Raw genomic sequence first — 17,764 nt, forward strand, 5'->3', positions numbered from 1 at the left:
TCGCACAGACAAGGCCAGGATGCATCTTTGAATGTGGAAAAGGTAGAGAAAATATGCCAAACAGCCAAACTATAGAGGTGAAAAAGCAGGTACCAATCCACAGGGTTAGCCCCCCTCTATATACCTATTCCTCTACACAAACTGCTCTCGTACCCCGGGTGAAATTTCAGCCCTGCCCGCTTTATGTCACCCACAATGAGACCACCTCATCTTGAAAAGGCCATCAAGGGGTCCAAGGACTTTTCATAGCAGATGCCCCCAGCAAAATCTAGACGAGCTCGACCTCATTATGGTGGGACAGACAGGCCGTTCTATACATCGCGAAGATCCTGCCCTGCTGGACCCGGAATTTGATCCTGATTGATATTGCAGAGAAGGGTCCAAAAGTCACCGACCTGCTCAGGAACTCCTTATAAGACCCATCATCAGAGGGGTGTACCAGGCGGAAAACACAGCGGGCTACATGTGCCGTGTCGGCTTTGCGGTGTGGATCAACCTGAGAGCAGTCAGATGCTTGATATGATTATGGACTCGGTCAATCTTGCCACCGCGGCACTGCCGGCGCTGACCACACAGGCTAATATCAAATGTTGAAATATTCTTTCAAATGCCTCCGTACGGCTTGAGGTGAAATGCGGAGTCAAGGCCTTTGTACGTGGAAGGATTGGCCTCTGCAAGCAAGAAGATCCCTCCAAACTCGGTCAAATAAATAGGGACGTACAGTATAGACTTACCAACAACAGTGGGTAAGGAAACAATAATTCTGTAACATCCCGTAAGAGAGAGAAAGGACCGCAGGCTACTTTAATGTTGCATTATCATGCATGGCTTAGGGCTGATACCACGAGACGAAGCCACTTCCTAGGCGCCCCGGTAGCGTAAACTATAGCTCCAGCGCCATCTCTTGGCATTTCACCACCGAGTGACTCTACCCGGCGAAATGTAGGGGCTAGGTCACGGGTAGCCTGAGACGTTACATTTCAGCACGCTCCTTGAATGTATTTATTTAACTGCACTGTTACTTCCAGAAGACGGAACCAATTCCTAATCGAGTTATAACCCAAACAACGCTTTCTTCGTCTCCTTGCCTCCCATTCTCGCAACCTCGTCCTACAATGTCTTCAGTGGACCCGAGCCGACCAGATATTGTCGCCTTTATGGCCAAGGCGTCCGATGCCTTGGGCCGTGAGCTCCCAGCTCCCAAGGACGTCTTTGCATTTGGAGGCAACAACCCGCGAGTAACCGATGAGCTTCTTCAGTTGGCTATCGACGGCAAAAAGACGGCCACTACATCGTGGCCCATCCCGCAACCGCTGCACTGGGGCCCCGGGGACCTGTCAGTCATCCTCAACGGCAAAGGAGAGCCCGCAGCTGTCATGACGACTTTGTCGTTTGTCGAGTGCAGATTCAAGGACGTGGCTGAGGACTTTGCGCTGGCGGAGGCTGAGGGAGATTATGAGGACTACCGGGAGGGTCATATCGCTTTCTACAGGCAGGAGGAGAACGGCCACGAGTTTGGTGACGAAAGCATGGTCCTGTGCGAGCGATTCGAGGTCATTTATTCGAGCTCCTAGACAGCCAAGCATGTAATAGCGGTGGTTCCCATCAGTTCTGAATGATGCATCTGATTATAATGTGAATTCGAGGAGTAGCTTACAGTGAGATGCACGGCGCTGCGTTATGGATTCCTTCACACAGGTAGCCTTGTACAGAATCGATATGTCTGATATTGGTATGCTCGAAGTTGGAGTTGGATATAATTTGCTCATCTTGGCTAAAGACTTGGGCGTAGTTTAGTGGCGGGATTTGAACCCCGACCTCGCCTGCACACAAATGCTCCCAAGCGACTGAGACTCATAACATCCTCACCAATGCATGGGGCAGTCTATCCTGAACTGCCGTACAAAGTCGGCTTCACTAGAACTCCTCCCCTTATCGTCCATCCGGCCAAAGCGGGGGCGACAGTAGCTTACATTATTGAGCCGCCATGTTACTGTATGAAGCCGCTAGTATACTCTCAGAAACTTTCCTTGGCCTCCTCGATCTGAGTGTAATGCGGTTGAATCGACGTGAAAAGATGTCACTATGGCCTGGTGTGCATGGTTGCGCATATCCGTGGTGCATGACCGCCAGGGTTGCCGTTCACTACACTCAGTGTAGTAGTGTAGTGTAGTGGGTGTAAATAAGCCCACTACACTCCATTACACTAAGGGTATTTTCAAGTCCACTACATTACACTAAGGAGCCCAGTGTGTGTAATATAGTGGGTTTAAGTGTAAATAGGGGGGGGGTAAGGGGGAGGAGGGTGATAGAGGGAGAGGAAGGGAGGAAAGGGGAGAGGAAAGCTGACTAAGTGGTTAGATAAGATAAGATAAGATAAGATAAGATAAGAGGAGGAGGAGGAGGAGGAGGAGGAGGAAAAAGATTACTTATTTACCTATTTATTCACCTATTTATTCACCTATTTATTCACCTACTTATTCACCTACTTATTCACCTACTTATTCACCTATTTATTCACCTACTTATTCACCTATTTATTCACCTATTTATTCACCTATTTATTTACATACCCCCCAACCCCCCCCTAGCCCACCCCCCTGCATTTTAACCCACTACACTACACACACTTACACTAAAGGCCTATACACTACACTACATTTACACTAAGGGTATTTTGAAGTCCACTATACTACACTGACGAGCCCAGTGCGTGTAGTGTAGTGGGCGGCAACCCTGATGACCGCGAGGGGTGCTGGTGAGCTGGTCATTGGATCAGGAGTCTGTCCTCTGCGTCGGGTTCTTGCACTTCCGCATCCTCTGTGGAGCCTCTAGTCTTGGTCTTGGAGGGACCGGGTAATTCCTCTTTGGACTGGGGGCCCTCTTCCACCCCAGTCTCCTCTTCATCGAGACTTTGCTGCGGTATAGGCAACAGACTAGCCACGCTCGCTCATTCTACTGCCATTTGATCTTGTAAAAGCGGCTGGGCAAGTGCTCGACGAGCTTCTCGTGCTTTCCCATGCTAGGTCATTGACCGGCTTCTAGCGGTGCTCGGAGGTAAGTTGGGTTTGCTCGTCATCATCAAGGACCACGGTATTGGTATGGAGGTTGTGTGCGGCGCCCCGGCAAGCGACCTCCCTTGCTTGTCGTCGCTCGATGTGAGGTGGTCCCTTGCCATGACGAGGAAGCCGGTGGCATCCTCACCACGGTCGCCTCTTACTGGTATGGGGACTCATCCACGCATCTTCTGACACTGGATATTTCCTCGGCGTCTCGATCATGGCTTAGGTCACTCAGAACTAGTCGAGATCTTTTTGGGGGAGGAAGTTGGTCCCAGACCACGTCTTCCATCTCCACCAATCCCAGGAGGTCTTTACCTATGCCCGATCTTTCGGTACCCGGGTATCGAGGATGCCAGAGTCCACAGAAGAGTGTCCAAGCAGAGGATGCCACATGGTAGGGTGTCGTGAGAGGTCAGGCTGAGATCAACCCATGAGAGATCAATACATGACAGATCAACCTGCAGGAGGCCATTCCGTACATCCCACCACAGGTCAACCCGCGAGGTCTCTATATGAGCATATCCTGTGGGAGCATATACCATGAGAGGTTGAATGCAAAAAGAGGCAAAGTCATGCCAAGAGCAATCGTGGAGATTGCATCTGCAGGCAGTGCAGTGGGCCAGTGCGCAGCCAAAACGGTGTACAATCATTGGCCGAGGCCGCACGTGGGCGGCTGGGCGGGAGCTAGCCACACTAGCCAATCAGCGCCAGCCACGCGGCAGGGCCGGGCCCCCCCACCCCTTACCCAATGCGGCGGAGATGGGCCGCGCCCCCCACCGCCGCCCATCTGAATTTTCCCACTTCTACCCTCATATTGCAACACTCGCCATACCCCACAACACAACAGGTCCGGTGGTGTAGTTGGTTCATCACATCAGTCTAACATAGAACAGCCGTAAGAAGCTGTTAATGGAAGCACTGAAGGTCCCCGGTTCAAGCCCGGGCCAGATCACAGTTGTTATTTTTTGCGCCTTTTGGTGTCTTTTTGTGCTGGCGACACTTGCTCCCAGACCTGGCATGCTCTATGTGAGTCGGTGTCTGTTGTCTGGGGGCTGGGTTGTGTGTGCTGGTGCCCTGGGACCGTCTTGAGGCGGCAGCGTCCACACCCAACACCCAACACCCAGCCACCCGGTCTCGTGTTTTGGCACGGCATGCACGTCCTGCCACACGGTGGCTTTGTTTTCTTATCGAGATTTGACACCTCATTACACTCGGATCTTGCAGGTGTGAGCTTACGGAGTACATACAAAAGTCTCACGCACAGGAGCTGCGAGGGCGGGCCTCTGCTGTCAGTCGACAGACACGGCACCGCAACACAGACCGAGGCAATCTGCTCCACGTGCAACACGAAACAAAAAGTTCCTTATCGTGGGTCCCAGCGGATTGTTTATCGCTAGATCGGGCTGTATGTGGTCTGCACCCATGTCCCAGCCCGCTGCATACGGTGCTGAGTCGCGCAGACTGCCACACGAGGAGCTTCGTTTCGACACGGCGGGTGGGGTGCAGTACAGCTTTATCTGGCCGATCTTGGGGACACCGGCGTGGCAGGGCAAGGATTCTTCCTCCAAGGCATTATGTGATCATCAAAACCGTCGATCGTCTGGTCTTTGGGGTTCGAGGCCGGACCTTGAACATCTGGGGATAAAGCTTGGCACATCTTGCTCGACAGGAATTGTCCTGCCAGCCCAGGCCCGGCTTCCGCATACTGCACAAGACAACAATTGGGGTTTGTCCTCCCTGGAGGCTGGTTCTTGAGGCACATCCTGCCGAGAGGATTGGTGACATCACGGATCCAACCCCGGCCGCTCATCCAGGCCGCTATTGCCCTCGCTTGCTTCATACGGCGCCGACTGCCAAAAAGACACGAGCTTTGCCGTCTTGGGAGATATGGCCTCGCCTGACTTCGGGTTGCGATGCTGACCCCACGGATCCGCAGTCCAAAGGAAATGACTCTGGACGTAAGGAGATCGACCTGAGGGGCTGCAGGGGAGCAGAGCAGCTAGCCCGGGCCTCGGGACAGACGCATGGAGGACCGGGGCCGAGCCCCTGGCCCCACAAATGGAAATAAGATGCTGGGCTCGGAGTCGCCCGAGATCTGCAAACCTAGTAGGGGGATGGGTGGTGGACCACTGGCACTGCAGCCGTCTTGCCGCTTGAGGCTCTTCACAAAATCCCCCCTTTCTGCGCGAAACCTTCACAACCGGCCTAATGCACACCTGAGGCTCGCTTCGCTCGTTGGCACGCGCGCCCAGACTCGGGCTGCTCGGCCGTCATCCATCCCACAACTCCCACAACTCCCACGCTAGGAAAGCCTGTCTGCCTGTCTCGGTAACTTGCCGCCGCCCTCCTCACCGCGCCTACCTGGACCTCCGCCGAGTGCAGTCGTCGACGGATCAATTCTCTGGTCTTGGCGGTTTCATATTACATTGTTTCCCTCCAGGCCCCCCATGGAGCCGCCTTCGTTATCATTGGCCTGTCAGCGGGATGCGGCTCAGGCACAGCTAGACGTCCCCCTGTCTCATGCGGGTCGATGTTTGATGTTTCTCCGTTTGGACTTGATAGATCCTTACAGATCCAGGCCGCCGGTCCACGACGGCATCGCGGGCCTATGAGAGGCCTTCCGCCACGCTTCTTTTGTGGGAGGTTGGCCATATGCGGCCCTGGCATACCCACTTCAATAAACTCGAGCGTCTATGACCCCGGAAGCCTCGCGCCAGGACGCTGGGCAATCTCCCCCCTCCCCCTCGTGTCTGTCTCCTGGCGACGACACAAACACGGACAGGACGTACTTATACCAGGCTCGCCGAGCCGTCGATCTTTTGGTTTCTCGTGCTTTTGTTCCTCAACCTCGTTCAATTCGTCGTCTTCACACACCGACCATTCATTCTTTCACGGGTCTGCCTGGGGCTGCCATTCATTTCAACACAAGCTGTTAACCATTGTCGATCGTTCATTCAACCCAACCAAAAACCCCCTTTCCGCCCCTTCGCTCACCAGTAGTGAATATCACATCAAAATCAAAATGGCTGCCAAGATCACCCTCGCTCTCATTGCCTCCGCGACCCTTGTTGCTGGCCACGGATATGTGACCAACGCGACTATCGGAGGAACCGAGTACGAGTTCTACCAGCCGTACCAAGGTAAGGCCGTCGTCCCCCTGGAATTCCTCACCGTGTTTTGGCAGACGCTGATTTGCTCGTGTCTTCCCCCGTTTCACAGACCCTTACAAGACCCCTGCTCCGGAGAGGGTCTCCCGCAAGATCACCGGCAACGGCCCAGTCGAGGATGTCACCTCAGCCGCCATCCAGTGCGGTGCTGACACCGCCCCGGCTGCCCTCGTCGCCGAGGCCGCCGCTGGCTCCGACGTTGAGCTCTTCTGGACCCTGTGGCCCGAGTCCCACATCGGCCCTTCGATCACCTACATGGCCAAGTGCGAGGGTGACTGCACTTCCTATGAGCCTGGAACCGACGCTGTCTGGTTCAAGATCCAGGAGAAGGGCCGTGAGGGCACCTCTGACACCTGGGGATCTACCCCTGTCATGACCGCTGGTGGCAGCATCTCCTACACCATCCCCGAGTGTCTCGAGCCTGGCAACTACCTCGTCCGCCACGAGCTGATCGCCCTCCACTCGGCTGCCAGCTACCCCGGCGCCCAGTTCTACCCCGGCTGCCACCAGATCAAGGTCACCGGCGGTGGATCCACCGCCCCCACCGACCTTGTCGCCTTCCCTGGCGCCTACAAGGGCACTGACGCCGGTATCGCGTACAACGCCTACACCTCCTCGGAGTACACCGTCCCCGGCCCCGCTCTGTTCACCTGCTCCGGCTCGTCATCGGGCTCTGCCGGCTCTGCGGGCTCCGCTGCCTCGAGCGCTGCCGCACCGTCCTCTACGCTGGCTACGGTTACTAAGGCTTCAACTGCCGCCCCTGTTGCTACCGATGCTGCCGACGACGATGAGGCTTGTGACGTCCCTGCTACAACCACCGCTGCTAGCACTAGCTCTGTGGCTGCTAATGTTGCCGCTGCCGCCACTTCTGATGCCTCGGACGACGAGGCTTGCGATGCTGAGGAGACTGTTACCGCTACTATCACCTCCGCCGCTGCCCCCGCCGAGACTGGTGCTGCTGACGACGAATGCCCCGCTGAGGAGGAGCCGCCTGTCGAGGAGACCGGCGACGATGAGTGTGAGGCTTAAGTGACGCACGCACATGGTCTGTCGCGCGTCCTATGTACGTGATGAGGCTTGTCGACTCACTACGATGACGATGTTGACTTGAGACACGGGTGTTTGGATAAACGATACAAGTGTTGCATACTCGGTGCTGCACGTGCTTATTTCATCATTGTAAATATTACTGGTGTCCTGGCTAGACTGGGCGAGAATATACATCTGCGGAACATACAATCACGCTCATCTGTCCTTGATGATGCGTCAAACGTGTCCAACAACCCTCACTCGTGATCGTATACACCAAATCAGTCGTATTTCTAGCCGTGTGCCTTTCCTGAGGAGTCTTTCTGCCTGCATTTAAACATTGAGGTATCCCAGGTGCCGTGGCAGTAGAGTGGGCAATGGCTAACTGGTATACACTCCTACCCTGACACTCATTCCCAGAGGAAAAGGACCAGTTGACTGCAAGTAGAAATGATTGGCACAATCCAACCATCGCTATTCTGTGCTCTCATTGCATTCTCATGTTACCACTTCACATGACATGATCTGGAATCGGCTCTGAGGCGACGAGTAAGATCTCGACATCGCCATTGAGATAGACAGATCCGGGATTTAGACGGATTCCTCCCATGACCCATCCGAAACCATCGCTCTCATCGCCTTGATCGTACTCTCCACAGCCAGCTTTGCCATGTCTTCCTCGGCAACCCTCTTCTCCGATAAGGCTGCGTCGTCAAGACCGGGATGATACCACTCAAAGGTGTAGGTCATGAACAGTTCGCCATCAGACCCTCGGCTGACAATGTTGCTGATGTTGTTTCCCTCGGGCTGCCGGAATTCGATCTTGGCTGGATAGAAAGTCGTGACAACCTCTACTACGCGCCTGTTTCCCTGTCGGAACGTGACCACGCGTGTCGTGACGGGCCGCTCCTGCGTATCTTTGGTCTCCGATACGACCTCGGTATTCAAGATAGCCCCACTCACAAAATCCTCTGCTCGACGTATTTTCCGCCGAAGGAGAGCCCAGATTTGTTGCTCAGTGAGCTTGGGCTCCGCCGATGGCGGGTTGATCGGAGCGGTGTACGTAACGTAGTTTGCAGGCATCTTGGGTTGAAGTGGTCAATCTGAGGAAGACTAATGTCTTTAAGAACAGGATGGGACGAACATTCAAGGGTATTGACAGACTGTAGTTGAAGAAAAGTGCGCAGGCTAGTCTACAGCTCTAATGCCGACGTCCCCGCGTTGCTCAGATGTGCTCGGACACCTGGCCGGATATCCCCAAATGATCTTCTCGTAGCACCTGCAGGAATCCTGAATTGTGTGACAACTCTGAGGATTGCTTACCATAGTGAAAGATCATTCACTTCCGTTGGATGACAAGAAATTGTACCTAGAAGTTCACCTCCTACATTTCCTTATTCATGCTCACATTACCCAGGATAAGATGTTGTCACGCACGTGATGAACTTCAAGTTACCTATAAATTTAAGCAATGTAATTAGAGGTAATAATTACTACTAGTTAATTAATTAACTCATTTAATTAAATGAGTATAATAATAAACTGGATATTCTAGTATAGGTAGAATTTTGATAGTAGGTGTGAAGTGTAAAATAGTGGCTATAGCAACCTATGGATTTTAGTAAAACCTATATACTTGTTGTGTGGCCGCGACATCTGTGAAGGCCGTGGGTATTACTTATCCTACCACCTGGTAGAATCAACCTATAGCAGCTTAATCTCTTCTAGAACAGTCCCAGCGGGATAGCATTCTATAGGGTATACCCTTCTGTTACAAACTCATATGGGACGCCCTCCTCGAGGAAAGCCCCATGGATATGTTTTGTTGTTTTGTAGATAATAAATGTTATTTTCCTATCTCTAACAGGCTACCGCTGCTAAATATCTATAAAATGCATTATATGTAAGACTTCTGTGTCGATTTCACGCAGATTTTACGAGACTCTCGGCGCCGGTCTCCTCCATCTATTATCGGGCGATAGAAAACAGTGTGGCTTTGGCATTCTGTGAAGGATGGTTGCACCGGATAAGCTCTTGCTGTGCAACCACAAACCATCCGGCCTACCAATGTGGTTGGACAACAGCGCGCTGAAATGGAGTCAGGAGCGGAAATTTGCGATTTTCCAGAGTGACGATGTGGATTGATCTTTGTGCGACACCCATGGGTTGGCGGCCCTCCTTCAGCAGTTCTACGAATCGCTGACCCAAGATTGGTCTTCACTTACAGCCACTTGCTTTCGATGATGCACACATGACTAGCTACCCCGAGGGTCACCGACCCATGTTCGGTTCACAAGTTCCTTCGTCATCAGGAGGGCTGGGATCATGCGTTCGCATCCGTCATCCGGCGGTTTTGTTTTCTTGGCACAAAGCTTATGCACTTGACAAGCGGCTTATACGCCGCTTACTATTGCGTGTAGATAGATTCGTCACTCGGTGTATTACTAGCTTAAGCCATGGTAACATCAGACCCTTGCGGCCGCTGTGGCAGTCGTCGCTGCCGAGGTGGTCGCAGGCGCTGTGGTTGCTGTGGCCGTGGTCGCGCTGGTGGTGCTTGTCGAACCCCCGGACGATGTGGAACTGGCCACTGTCGCCTGGACGACTTGGCCGAGCGCGTTGAAGATAATATTTACAAGTGTGCCCAGGGGTTCGTACTTGTACGTCTTCTGTACGAGTCCGCCCGAGAGTGTTTTCGCCTCCCCTGTGAATGTCATGTTCTGGTCGAAGTTCCCCACAATGGTAGACACCGTGTTGCCCACGTCGCCGACGACCTCTTGCACCTGAGATATCTATTGTCAGTATCGAGCCCTGGATAGAGGATGAGTTTGCGCTTCTGATGGTCTACCCCAGAAATTGCTGCACGCCGGGATCGCGCAACAGACAGAAACGCAGAAGTGAATTCTGAGCTCCAAGGCGCAACTTACAATATTTCCAAGGTTGTCGATGATGAAATTGATCTTGGAGTTGCCTTGAACGATGCTGCCCAGAAGACTGTCCACTGCAGCAACTACTTCGGTGACAACATCTGTCACTTCATTCAGGAGGTTGATGAGCAGAGGGTTCAAGTCCAAGCTCGCAAGCGTTCGGTTGACGATGGACACCACTGCGGAAGCGTGGATCAGCAAATATTTTCAGAGTGGCCTCAAGATGCAAGCCTTACAGTTGCCCAGCCGGATGATCAGCTCCAGCTCGGCTTCGACGTCCGCAATAGTGATGTTAACTTTAGAGACGCCGATCTCGACACCAGCATTGATGGTAACGAGGGAAGCAATTTCGGCGTTGAGGTTGATCTCCGCTTGGAGGTTGTCTACGATCAGCCTGAGACTTTATTAGCAATGGTCCACAGAGAAGGGACCTCGAGAACAGCATACTCGATCTTCTTGACAGAGATGTTAGGGACTCTGAGAAGCACATCCGGCGGTCCCTTTGTGCTGCTGCTTCCAGCAGATGTCGTAGTTCCGGAACCACCACCAACATTAGTCGTGGAGTTTGACGAAGTGCCTCCCCCCGAACCAACTGTTCCCGTCGGGCTGGTCGTCACCGCGGTGGTTGCATCTATTGTGCTTGCTTCTGCTGTCGAATCCGTGGTTGCAGGTGTCGAATCCGTGGTTGCAGAAGGTGTCTGCGCTGCGGATAGGGAAAAGACGGAGCACAAGGCGAGAAAGAGGAACGTGTAAGACCGCATGCTGTCGGTGTTGCCCAAAGAATGCACCAACACTGCCTGGAATATTCTGCCCGTGTGAGGATAAAGGAGTGGATTCCGGTCAATGAGGTGTCCCCGAGGCAAAAGAGTGAGCCTTGAGAGATGTGTCGGATGAGTAGTGCGAGCCTTGAGCAGGAGGGTGTGCAGCAGTCGAGCAACAAAGGGATGCGCGCAAAAGCTGATGACCTTTAGGAATAAGAATTAAGCGCACGTCAGAAAGGAAGGCTAGTGCGTGAGTGGACTAACAGCCCCATGGGATCAATGCTAAACTTGTGCAGCCATCCTGGCTTACAAGGTTCTGAAAAACCGGTATGTAAGTGAGCCCGGTTGGCAATCAGCAGGGAATGGGCAGTGGTGCCCTATGACCCAGAGTCCCACGCGTCCTAGACCGGCCGTTTTCCCGGGGAAAGAAGCCGTGAGCATCTCGATCAGACATGGGGATTTGATATTTTCCAAGGAAAAGTCTGGCTCGAGAACATGGCCAAAATGCCCGACCCACTGCGGAACCGGTGCACAATGCGAGCTCTGACGAGTCAGGGGGCCGCGAACAAGCATTGGGCCATAGATATGTGTGCCGTTATAGCTGCGACTGTCCTACCCGTCTGCCCATCTGGAGGCCCTAAGGACGTTCCTGGCGATTTTACAGGCTCGGGGACAAATGAGCCCAGCGTAATGGGCAAGTTCCGCCCGTCAGTCTGTCTTGGCTCTTGTTCAAGCCTCCTGCATGTCGCAGCACTCACACCCTGCCCCTTTTCACCTCGTCTCATGCCGTCCTATGCAGTAGCGCGGCACTAGCCGAGCCACAACCAAAGTCATCGATGGGCTATGATTCTCAGTATCCCTGAACCCGGCGGGAGCCCGGGCACACTGGCAGCTTTCACAGGCTCCTAGCATCGCGGTAGAGCTAGCTGGGGACTTCTCTCGAGGAAAAGTGGTCCGGTGAGAGAGAATTGGTGCCGCCGCCGATTGATCTTGGGCCCGAAATCCTGCTCCATCATGCATCTTCCTGGCCGTTAAGACCCATCAACCGTTGATATCACAACTCACGCCAGGTTGGTCCAACATAGGGGAGCCCTCGGAGTTCGTCCAGCTAGAAGACCATCTGGGCACTCTTCTGACACCAGTCTCTCCCTTTTTACCACACACCGTCAGGTGCCTTCTTCTCGCAGCGGGGTGTGCTTCTTCTTACCTGGGTAGTTGCCCATCGCCAGTCTGCTGTCTCCCAGCCAGACCACAACGCTTTTTCCTCGTCTTCTGTTGGACCTGCAGCGCCTTGCCTCACCCACTCACTCTTTTCTAATTCTTGCCAACTATTTCGCCCCTCATTTTTACCGCCCAATTACCCAGTCCACAATGTTGGCTCCAACAAAGGGCTTGCTCGCCCTCGGCCTGCTTGTCCTCTCCACATCCTGTGCAGAACATGGCAGCAGGCAAGATGATGGTTATATCGGCTACCGCCTCGACCAGCGTGGCGACCCGGAGGCGGCAGTCTACGAGACAGCCAACACCAATACCGACGCAGACTACGTGCTGCCAGAAGACCCCGATGTTTATCTGAATGCATCAGTCTACGTGGGCGAGATTGATATCGAGGTCGACAACATAACCGCAAAGGTCAACCTGCAAGCCGACGTCCTGAAACTGCTTCACTTCAGCGCCGGCGTCGACGCCTCCATCGATAGGGTCAAGCTCACAATCCAGAACATAAGCGCCAAGGTTGAGCTTGAAGCCCGTTTAGAGAATGTCGTTCAAATGTATGTCACCACCCTGTTTCCCTCAACACCTGGGCACATTGCTGCTTCCCACCGATCTGAGCGGTTGTTGACTTGATCACTTCAAGGGTCGGGGACGTGCTAGATTCCCTCGATCTGAATCCAATCATAGCGACTTTGGGAAATGATTTAGGAAAGATTGTCAACGGCACTGTTGGTGACCTGACATCTGGAGACTACGGCGGCAAAGAGAAGAGGGGCTTCGCCATGGACGAAGGTATCCTGTACAGCATCAACGACTATACAGGCAACACACATACCAACCGCGTGCTGGCTCAGAATGGAAACCTGCTCGACGTGAAGCTGGAAAACGACGGCGACGAGACGGGCCGCACAGTGGTAGGATACTACGAGCAAGACATGACCTTCACCGGGCACAACAAGACGATCAGCATCGACGGAGAGGTTAAGGAGTTTGAGTTGCAGTACATGTACACCCCCTTCCCAGGCATAGAGAGTGTTTGTTGGATCTATGTGAGCCCGACGGGTAAGGTGACGCGGACCCAGGTCATCGCGGAGACCTTTGGCGGTGGAGGTAGCACCATCAGTGACGACGGTGTTGACGACCTATGAGATTAGACTAAAGGAGTTAGGACCTCAGGGTGAAATAGGAGTATCCTTTCGCAACGAGCAGCTGTGGGTACCTAGGTACTCAAGCCAACACCATTGTGAGAATACAAGGTTTTTCTCACAACTCGACCCCTGCTGGGCGACGATACCGAGTTTCTCCTTCATTAATAGCCACGCTTGCTATCACGACTTCAAGGTGTGATCAATCAGTCAATCCCACAGCTATGCGCCATGGCAGCTGTCAATGTAACCCGGGCGGTTATACCAGCCCGCTCGCGATCATTTTTCGGAACAGCCGAACATACTTAGGTAGCAACCCCTTTTCTTCCATCTTGGAGAATTAAGCAGGCTGAGCTGCCCACCCAATGGCGACAAAGAGATTGATTGAAACAGCACCTGGGCCAAACCGGACGAAATGTTGTCGACGCTAGGCTAGTTCAATGTTGCCACCTCGAATTGGGTCACATTCATCAACGCTCGCTGTGGCTGACAGCCTGTCATCCGAACTGCAACGCCCTGTGCGTTCTGCTTGCTGTACTCCGTACCAAAAGCTACTGGACTATAAACATCGTATACGTCGTAGAGGGTGGGCATCGTCTTTGTTGAGTACTCATGTATCCTACCCAGCACCTGGCCTGCCATTTGTGGCAGAGTCGCAGCTCCACTATACAATGGCCTCGGAACAAAGTGCCCTGTTGATACTGGGAAGAAGCCAGACGCTTCCCGTTGTGTCTGTTTGCTCATGTACCAGAGCCTGGGCTGGCATCCTGGGCATAGAATGACGTCCGTCTTGGTAGCTAGGTGGTAGCGGCCTAGAACACGGTCTATTTGTGGTCTGGGGTGTGAAATTGCGACCTTCAGAAGCTAGGGTGCCAACCATAACAAGTTAGCCGCTGAGAATGCTCACTTGACGTGATTTCTAGTACATCCGGTTGAAATACTCCTGAAATCATTTGAGTTGGGCCCAAAGTGCGGTGCGCAACTCTGTAGACTACCATAGGGTAGGTCAACCGACTCTCCAGATTTGCTTCTGCGAGCTCACCCTAGGTTAGTCCACGACTCACACACGTCAAATATCCTTTCGGCAAGTGGATCTTGAAGGCAGTTGCCGGTGTATACCCTAAGGTAGGACAGGGAGTCCCTCGTGACGGCTGCTGCTGCTTGTTACAGGTAGGTGTCCATCGGCCCGTCCTAGGATCGACCTTGAGGCCGGGTGCCAAGGTAACATCGTCACCCACGGTCTCACCATGAGCTGCTAGTTTCGAATGTACAATGCCATGTGGCTGTGATCAGGAGGATTTCTAGCCGCTGTGACGCAATACCCGACAATTGAACAATTTGCGCATGAGGCCTTGTCGCAATTCGCATTTTCCACCCCCGGAGTTGATGGCTTAATCAGACGTTCAAAACATCTCATTTTTAGACTCACAAGCGCCCATGTCCTTGGACTCATCGCTGCATGCTTGTCATTATGGCTATACCGAAGGCGCTATGATTTGCAGGTGGCCTATCTTATAACCACAACAGCTCAAATCCCCATTTCCCAGAGTTCCAAAGTTGCTAGTCAACTTACACGTGGACACATCCAAGTAGAAGGGCATTAAATCGCGCCATAATAGTTGCCTGTCAGTAATGGGAAAAGTGAAGTGCTTGGGAGTTACATCTTGCTGTCCGCTCTCAGAGCACTACGCTTCAAACTTGATTATATGATCGGTAAAAGCACATGTTCGGACTTATTAACAGGGAGAGCAAATCAGCAGGGCATGAGCCTCACACTGGGCACAGTTGTATCTTTTATGGAGCGGTCAAGTTGATTGAGCTGCTTTGATCTTGATTTAGTAGATGCTGCCAGGAAGCTGGCCATATGCTTACACATGACCACTTTTTGACTTCTTGTATGGCCGGCCAGCCGCGCTTGCTAAGGACTGGGATATTTGGATCGGTCTAGCCTGGCCTTTTGTGGTGTGATCTGGGCGGCTTTCTCTTATGGTTCCCTTCCTTGGCTTTACTGTTTATGAATTGTATGAATGACCTGGTTTAGACATGGATCTTCCTGCGGGGGTTTCTATCCATAAATCAACAAATATCCAGCAGTCCTGTCGATAAACCCTAGAAGAATCTCCAGAGGGACTCGGGCCCTTTCCTCTTTTTGAACGCCCCATACCCTCTGCAGAGGGGATAAAGCACCGCCAGCACAAGCACCCAATTCGCCCAATAAACCCATTGACTGTCGATTCCCACAACGCGGTCGCCTGTATGTGGGTTAGTCCACCCTTTTTCGCGTCCGAACCTGGGCAGCCAGATCAGTCTGGTGGCGAGAAGCAGGACCAAGTGCGTGATGTAGAAGAATAGAGCCGAGTTCCCATAAACAAGCAGGGGGTTCAACACCGTCTTGGCAATGACTGTTGGAAGCGCACCAAAAAAGGCAAGCAGCAAAATGTTGAAGCCGATCCCATACGACCAAAACGCGATGTCAGGAGGGTACTTGACGAGGTAGAAAAATGACATCCAAGAGAGGAGGTAAGGGTTAGCGTTGGGATTGGCCTCATGCTCTGGCATGTGGAGACAGTCCTTGGAGAGGTTTCCAAATTGCAGCACGCGTGTCAGGACGAAGACAAGCAGGAATGGTAACGCTGCCATCAGGTTGCCGACCGCGAGCACCGTCTTGGTCCAAGGCCTCGCCACCACGACTCGGCCGTAGACAAGGCCCACGATGGCAAAGGACACCCAGGCCAGCGGCGGATAGGCCGAGACGAAACCACGTGCAAAGAACGGGTAGAACCACAGGCGGAACCAGTTGTTTCGTGGAGGATAGATTGCAGCTGAGGGACTGTCCGCTGGCCCCGATGACTCGCAGTGACCCCTAGTAGGAGAGAGCCACAGGTTCCACCAGATCGCCACCACCGCGAGGACTAACAGCGTGGCGTTGTGAAGATGCCATGAGATGTCAGAGGCACGGATAATCTTCCTGTCTGGCGCGATGTCCTCCTCGCCCCTTCGGTCGGCCAGCAACGGCTCGCTGGCGTCATCCTTCCTCGCATCCGGCAGGATCTTGAGCAGTCCGAAGGCCAATGACTCCTCAGTCCTCGAGACGAGCAGCCACAGCAGCCCGGCTAGGAGGTAATCCACGGCCAGCGCGAACAGCACGACAGGCATGAACCAGACCCTGCCGAGGGTGAGCACCAGCCCCAGAGGCACGCAAATCAGGGCGAGCACCAAGGCGCGGGTGACAAAGTGCCAGGCCATGCTGCCCGGGGACCATCCCAGGGCCCTGCGGGATGTCCCAAAGTAGGCAATGCCCATGCCGAGCAAGAAGGTGAAGCCCGCTGCACAGAGGTGAGTGAGCGAGCGGACGACGTAGGCAACTGACCGGTTCCAGCGGTGCACCGGGACCCCGCTGTCGGTCTCGCCATCGATGGCGGTCTCATGCTGCCAGGGACTCAGTGCGTATGTGTTGTACTCCAGGGCCATGAGCACCATCACCAGGCCCCGGAGGAGGTCTGGCGCGAGGGCTCTGGCGGTGGTGGAACCGGCGGACGTGGTGAGCTTTGAGGGCCCATCTTGGTTGCAACTCTGTGGCTGTGAGCCATTTGCAGCCGGGCAGAGAGCAGCTTCGTCTGGCTGTGCTGTTGGCTGATGAGACTGTTGACGTCGTGCATTCTCGTCATTGTCGTCATTGTTGTCATTGTCGGACAGGACGTCATCCTCAAAGCTGGTCTCCTGGACCGACGCCTCGGGGAGAGCGCGGACAACATCTTCCATGTTGGTGGAGGAGATAGAGGATGAACAAAAAGCCCTGCGAGACTGCGAGACTGCTCAAACAGCTATTCACGAGGATGCCCAACATTTGGATTGGAAGTGAAATCCCAAACTCGGCCGAGTTGATCTGCTCGCCGTAGGCAAGCTGCCACGCCTCTCAGTGGGGCCTAGGTGCTGTTGTACGGAGTGCTCCGTACCTATACCTACCTGGGTACTTAAGTAACTTGTTGAGCGCTAGCTGCTGCAGGCGACCGTCGTCAGCGGCCCGGATGAGATGCTCCGCTCGGCTGCCACACATTCTGCCACATGCGGCCTTTGCACAAGTCCAGTAAGAGCACTGTCACATTTCATTTCTAAGGTCAGTTAGCCTGCTCGTAGATTCTTCCCACCTTGGTACGTAATCATCATGAAGTCCTGGTGAACTCTGTGAGGCTTATTCGGGTAGATGATAACGCCTTTGATACAGTCAAGTATTATCCTGTAAACTAGTCTTTGGGGGTAAAAGGAATAAAAATGGAATCTGTGACGGCCGAGATGTGCTTGTATACTGGCTGCCCGGGCACTCCTTGCTTCGAAATGTCGACCGCGGCTCTCCTTGCTGCATCGAAGCTGGTAGTTGACACTCTTAGGATTACTGAAATTTACCTGCATATTGGGACGCCGAGTGGCCTCAAAGGTATCATAGTTGGCATTGTAGACCTA

The 17,764-nt window shown here is 53.4% G+C and overlaps 6 protein-coding genes across 6 annotated transcripts; 3 read left to right on the top strand and 3 right to left on the bottom strand.

Moving 5' to 3' along the window:
* Positions 1–1,115: 1,115 nt before the first annotated feature.
* Positions 1,116–1,574, top strand: KVR01_004110 (uncharacterized protein; the record flags this gene model as incomplete). Its single annotated transcript, XM_044791110.1, is given in 2 exon segments — positions 1,116–1,185; positions 1,198–1,574. The coding sequence occupies 2 exon segments, from the start codon at positions 1,116–1,118 to the stop codon at positions 1,572–1,574; spliced, it is 447 nt and encodes a 148-aa protein (XP_044646274.1).
* Positions 1,575–4,331: 2,757 nt separating this feature from the next.
* KVR01_004338 (uncharacterized protein) lies at positions 4,332–7,465 on the top strand. The gene is made up of 2 exons (XM_044794802.1): positions 4,332–6,202; positions 6,282–7,465. Exons 1-2 carry the CDS (start codon positions 5,593–5,595, stop codon positions 7,256–7,258), a joined length of 1,587 nt encoding a protein of 528 aa, XP_044646502.1. The 5' UTR covers positions 4,332–5,592; the 3' UTR covers positions 7,259–7,465.
* A 384-nt stretch (positions 7,466–7,849) lies between these two features.
* Positions 7,850–8,341, bottom strand: KVR01_004091 (uncharacterized protein; the record flags this gene model as incomplete). The annotated part of the gene is made up of 1 exon (XM_044782909.1): positions 7,850–8,341. One exon carries the CDS (start codon positions 8,339–8,341, stop codon positions 7,850–7,852), a length of 492 nt encoding a protein of 163 aa, XP_044646255.1.
* Positions 8,342–9,631: 1,290 nt separating this feature from the next.
* On the bottom strand, positions 9,632–10,943 carry KVR01_004662 (uncharacterized protein; the record flags this gene model as incomplete). Its single annotated transcript, XM_044783728.1, has 5 exons — positions 9,632–9,852; positions 9,900–10,038; positions 10,183–10,361; positions 10,419–10,576; positions 10,630–10,943. 5 exons carry the CDS (start codon positions 10,941–10,943, stop codon positions 9,632–9,634), a joined length of 1,011 nt encoding a protein of 336 aa, XP_044646826.1.
* A 926-nt stretch (positions 10,944–11,869) lies between these two features.
* KVR01_004592 (uncharacterized protein) lies at positions 11,870–13,554 on the top strand. The gene is made up of 2 exons (XM_044785571.1): positions 11,870–12,715; positions 12,802–13,554. The coding sequence occupies exons 1-2, from the start codon at positions 12,315–12,317 to the stop codon at positions 13,304–13,306; spliced, it is 906 nt and encodes a 301-aa protein (XP_044646756.1). The 5' UTR covers positions 11,870–12,314; the 3' UTR covers positions 13,307–13,554.
* Positions 13,555–15,132: 1,578 nt separating this feature from the next.
* Positions 15,133–17,350, bottom strand: KVR01_004218 (uncharacterized protein). The gene has a single exon (XM_044791674.1). The coding sequence runs from the start codon at positions 17,063–17,065 to the stop codon at positions 15,413–15,415; it is 1,653 nt and encodes a 550-aa protein (XP_044646382.1). The 5' UTR covers positions 17,066–17,350; the 3' UTR covers positions 15,133–15,412.
* Positions 17,351–17,764: the final 414 nt, after the last annotated feature.

This window comes from Diaporthe batatas, assembly GCF_019321695.1.
Source record: "Diaporthe batatas strain CRI 302-4 chromosome Unknown Contig00004, whole genome shotgun sequence".
NCBI classification, from domain to species: Eukaryota; Fungi; Ascomycota; class Sordariomycetes; order Diaporthales; family Diaporthaceae; genus Diaporthe; species Diaporthe batatas.

Bases quoted from the DNA above. Each gene is read 5' to 3' on its own strand.
- KVR01_004338 (XM_044794802.1), top strand. From the start codon at position 5,593: ATGTTTGATGTTTCTCCGTTTGGACTTGATAGATCCTTACAGATCCAG. The intron at 6,203-6,281 runs GTAAGGCCGTCG...CCCGTTTCACAG, and splicing joins GTTCTACCAGCCGTACCAAG to ACCCTTACAAGACCCCTGCT.
- KVR01_004592 (XM_044785571.1), top strand. From the start codon at position 12,315: ATGTTGGCTCCAACAAAGGGCTTGCTCGCCCTCGGCCTGCTTGTCCTC. The intron at 12,716-12,801 runs GTATGTCACCAC...GATCACTTCAAG, and splicing joins TTAGAGAATGTCGTTCAAAT to GGTCGGGGACGTGCTAGATT.
- KVR01_004218 (XM_044791674.1), bottom strand. From the start codon at position 17,065: ATGGAAGATGTTGTCCGCGCTCTCCCCGAGGCGTCGGTCCAGGAGACC.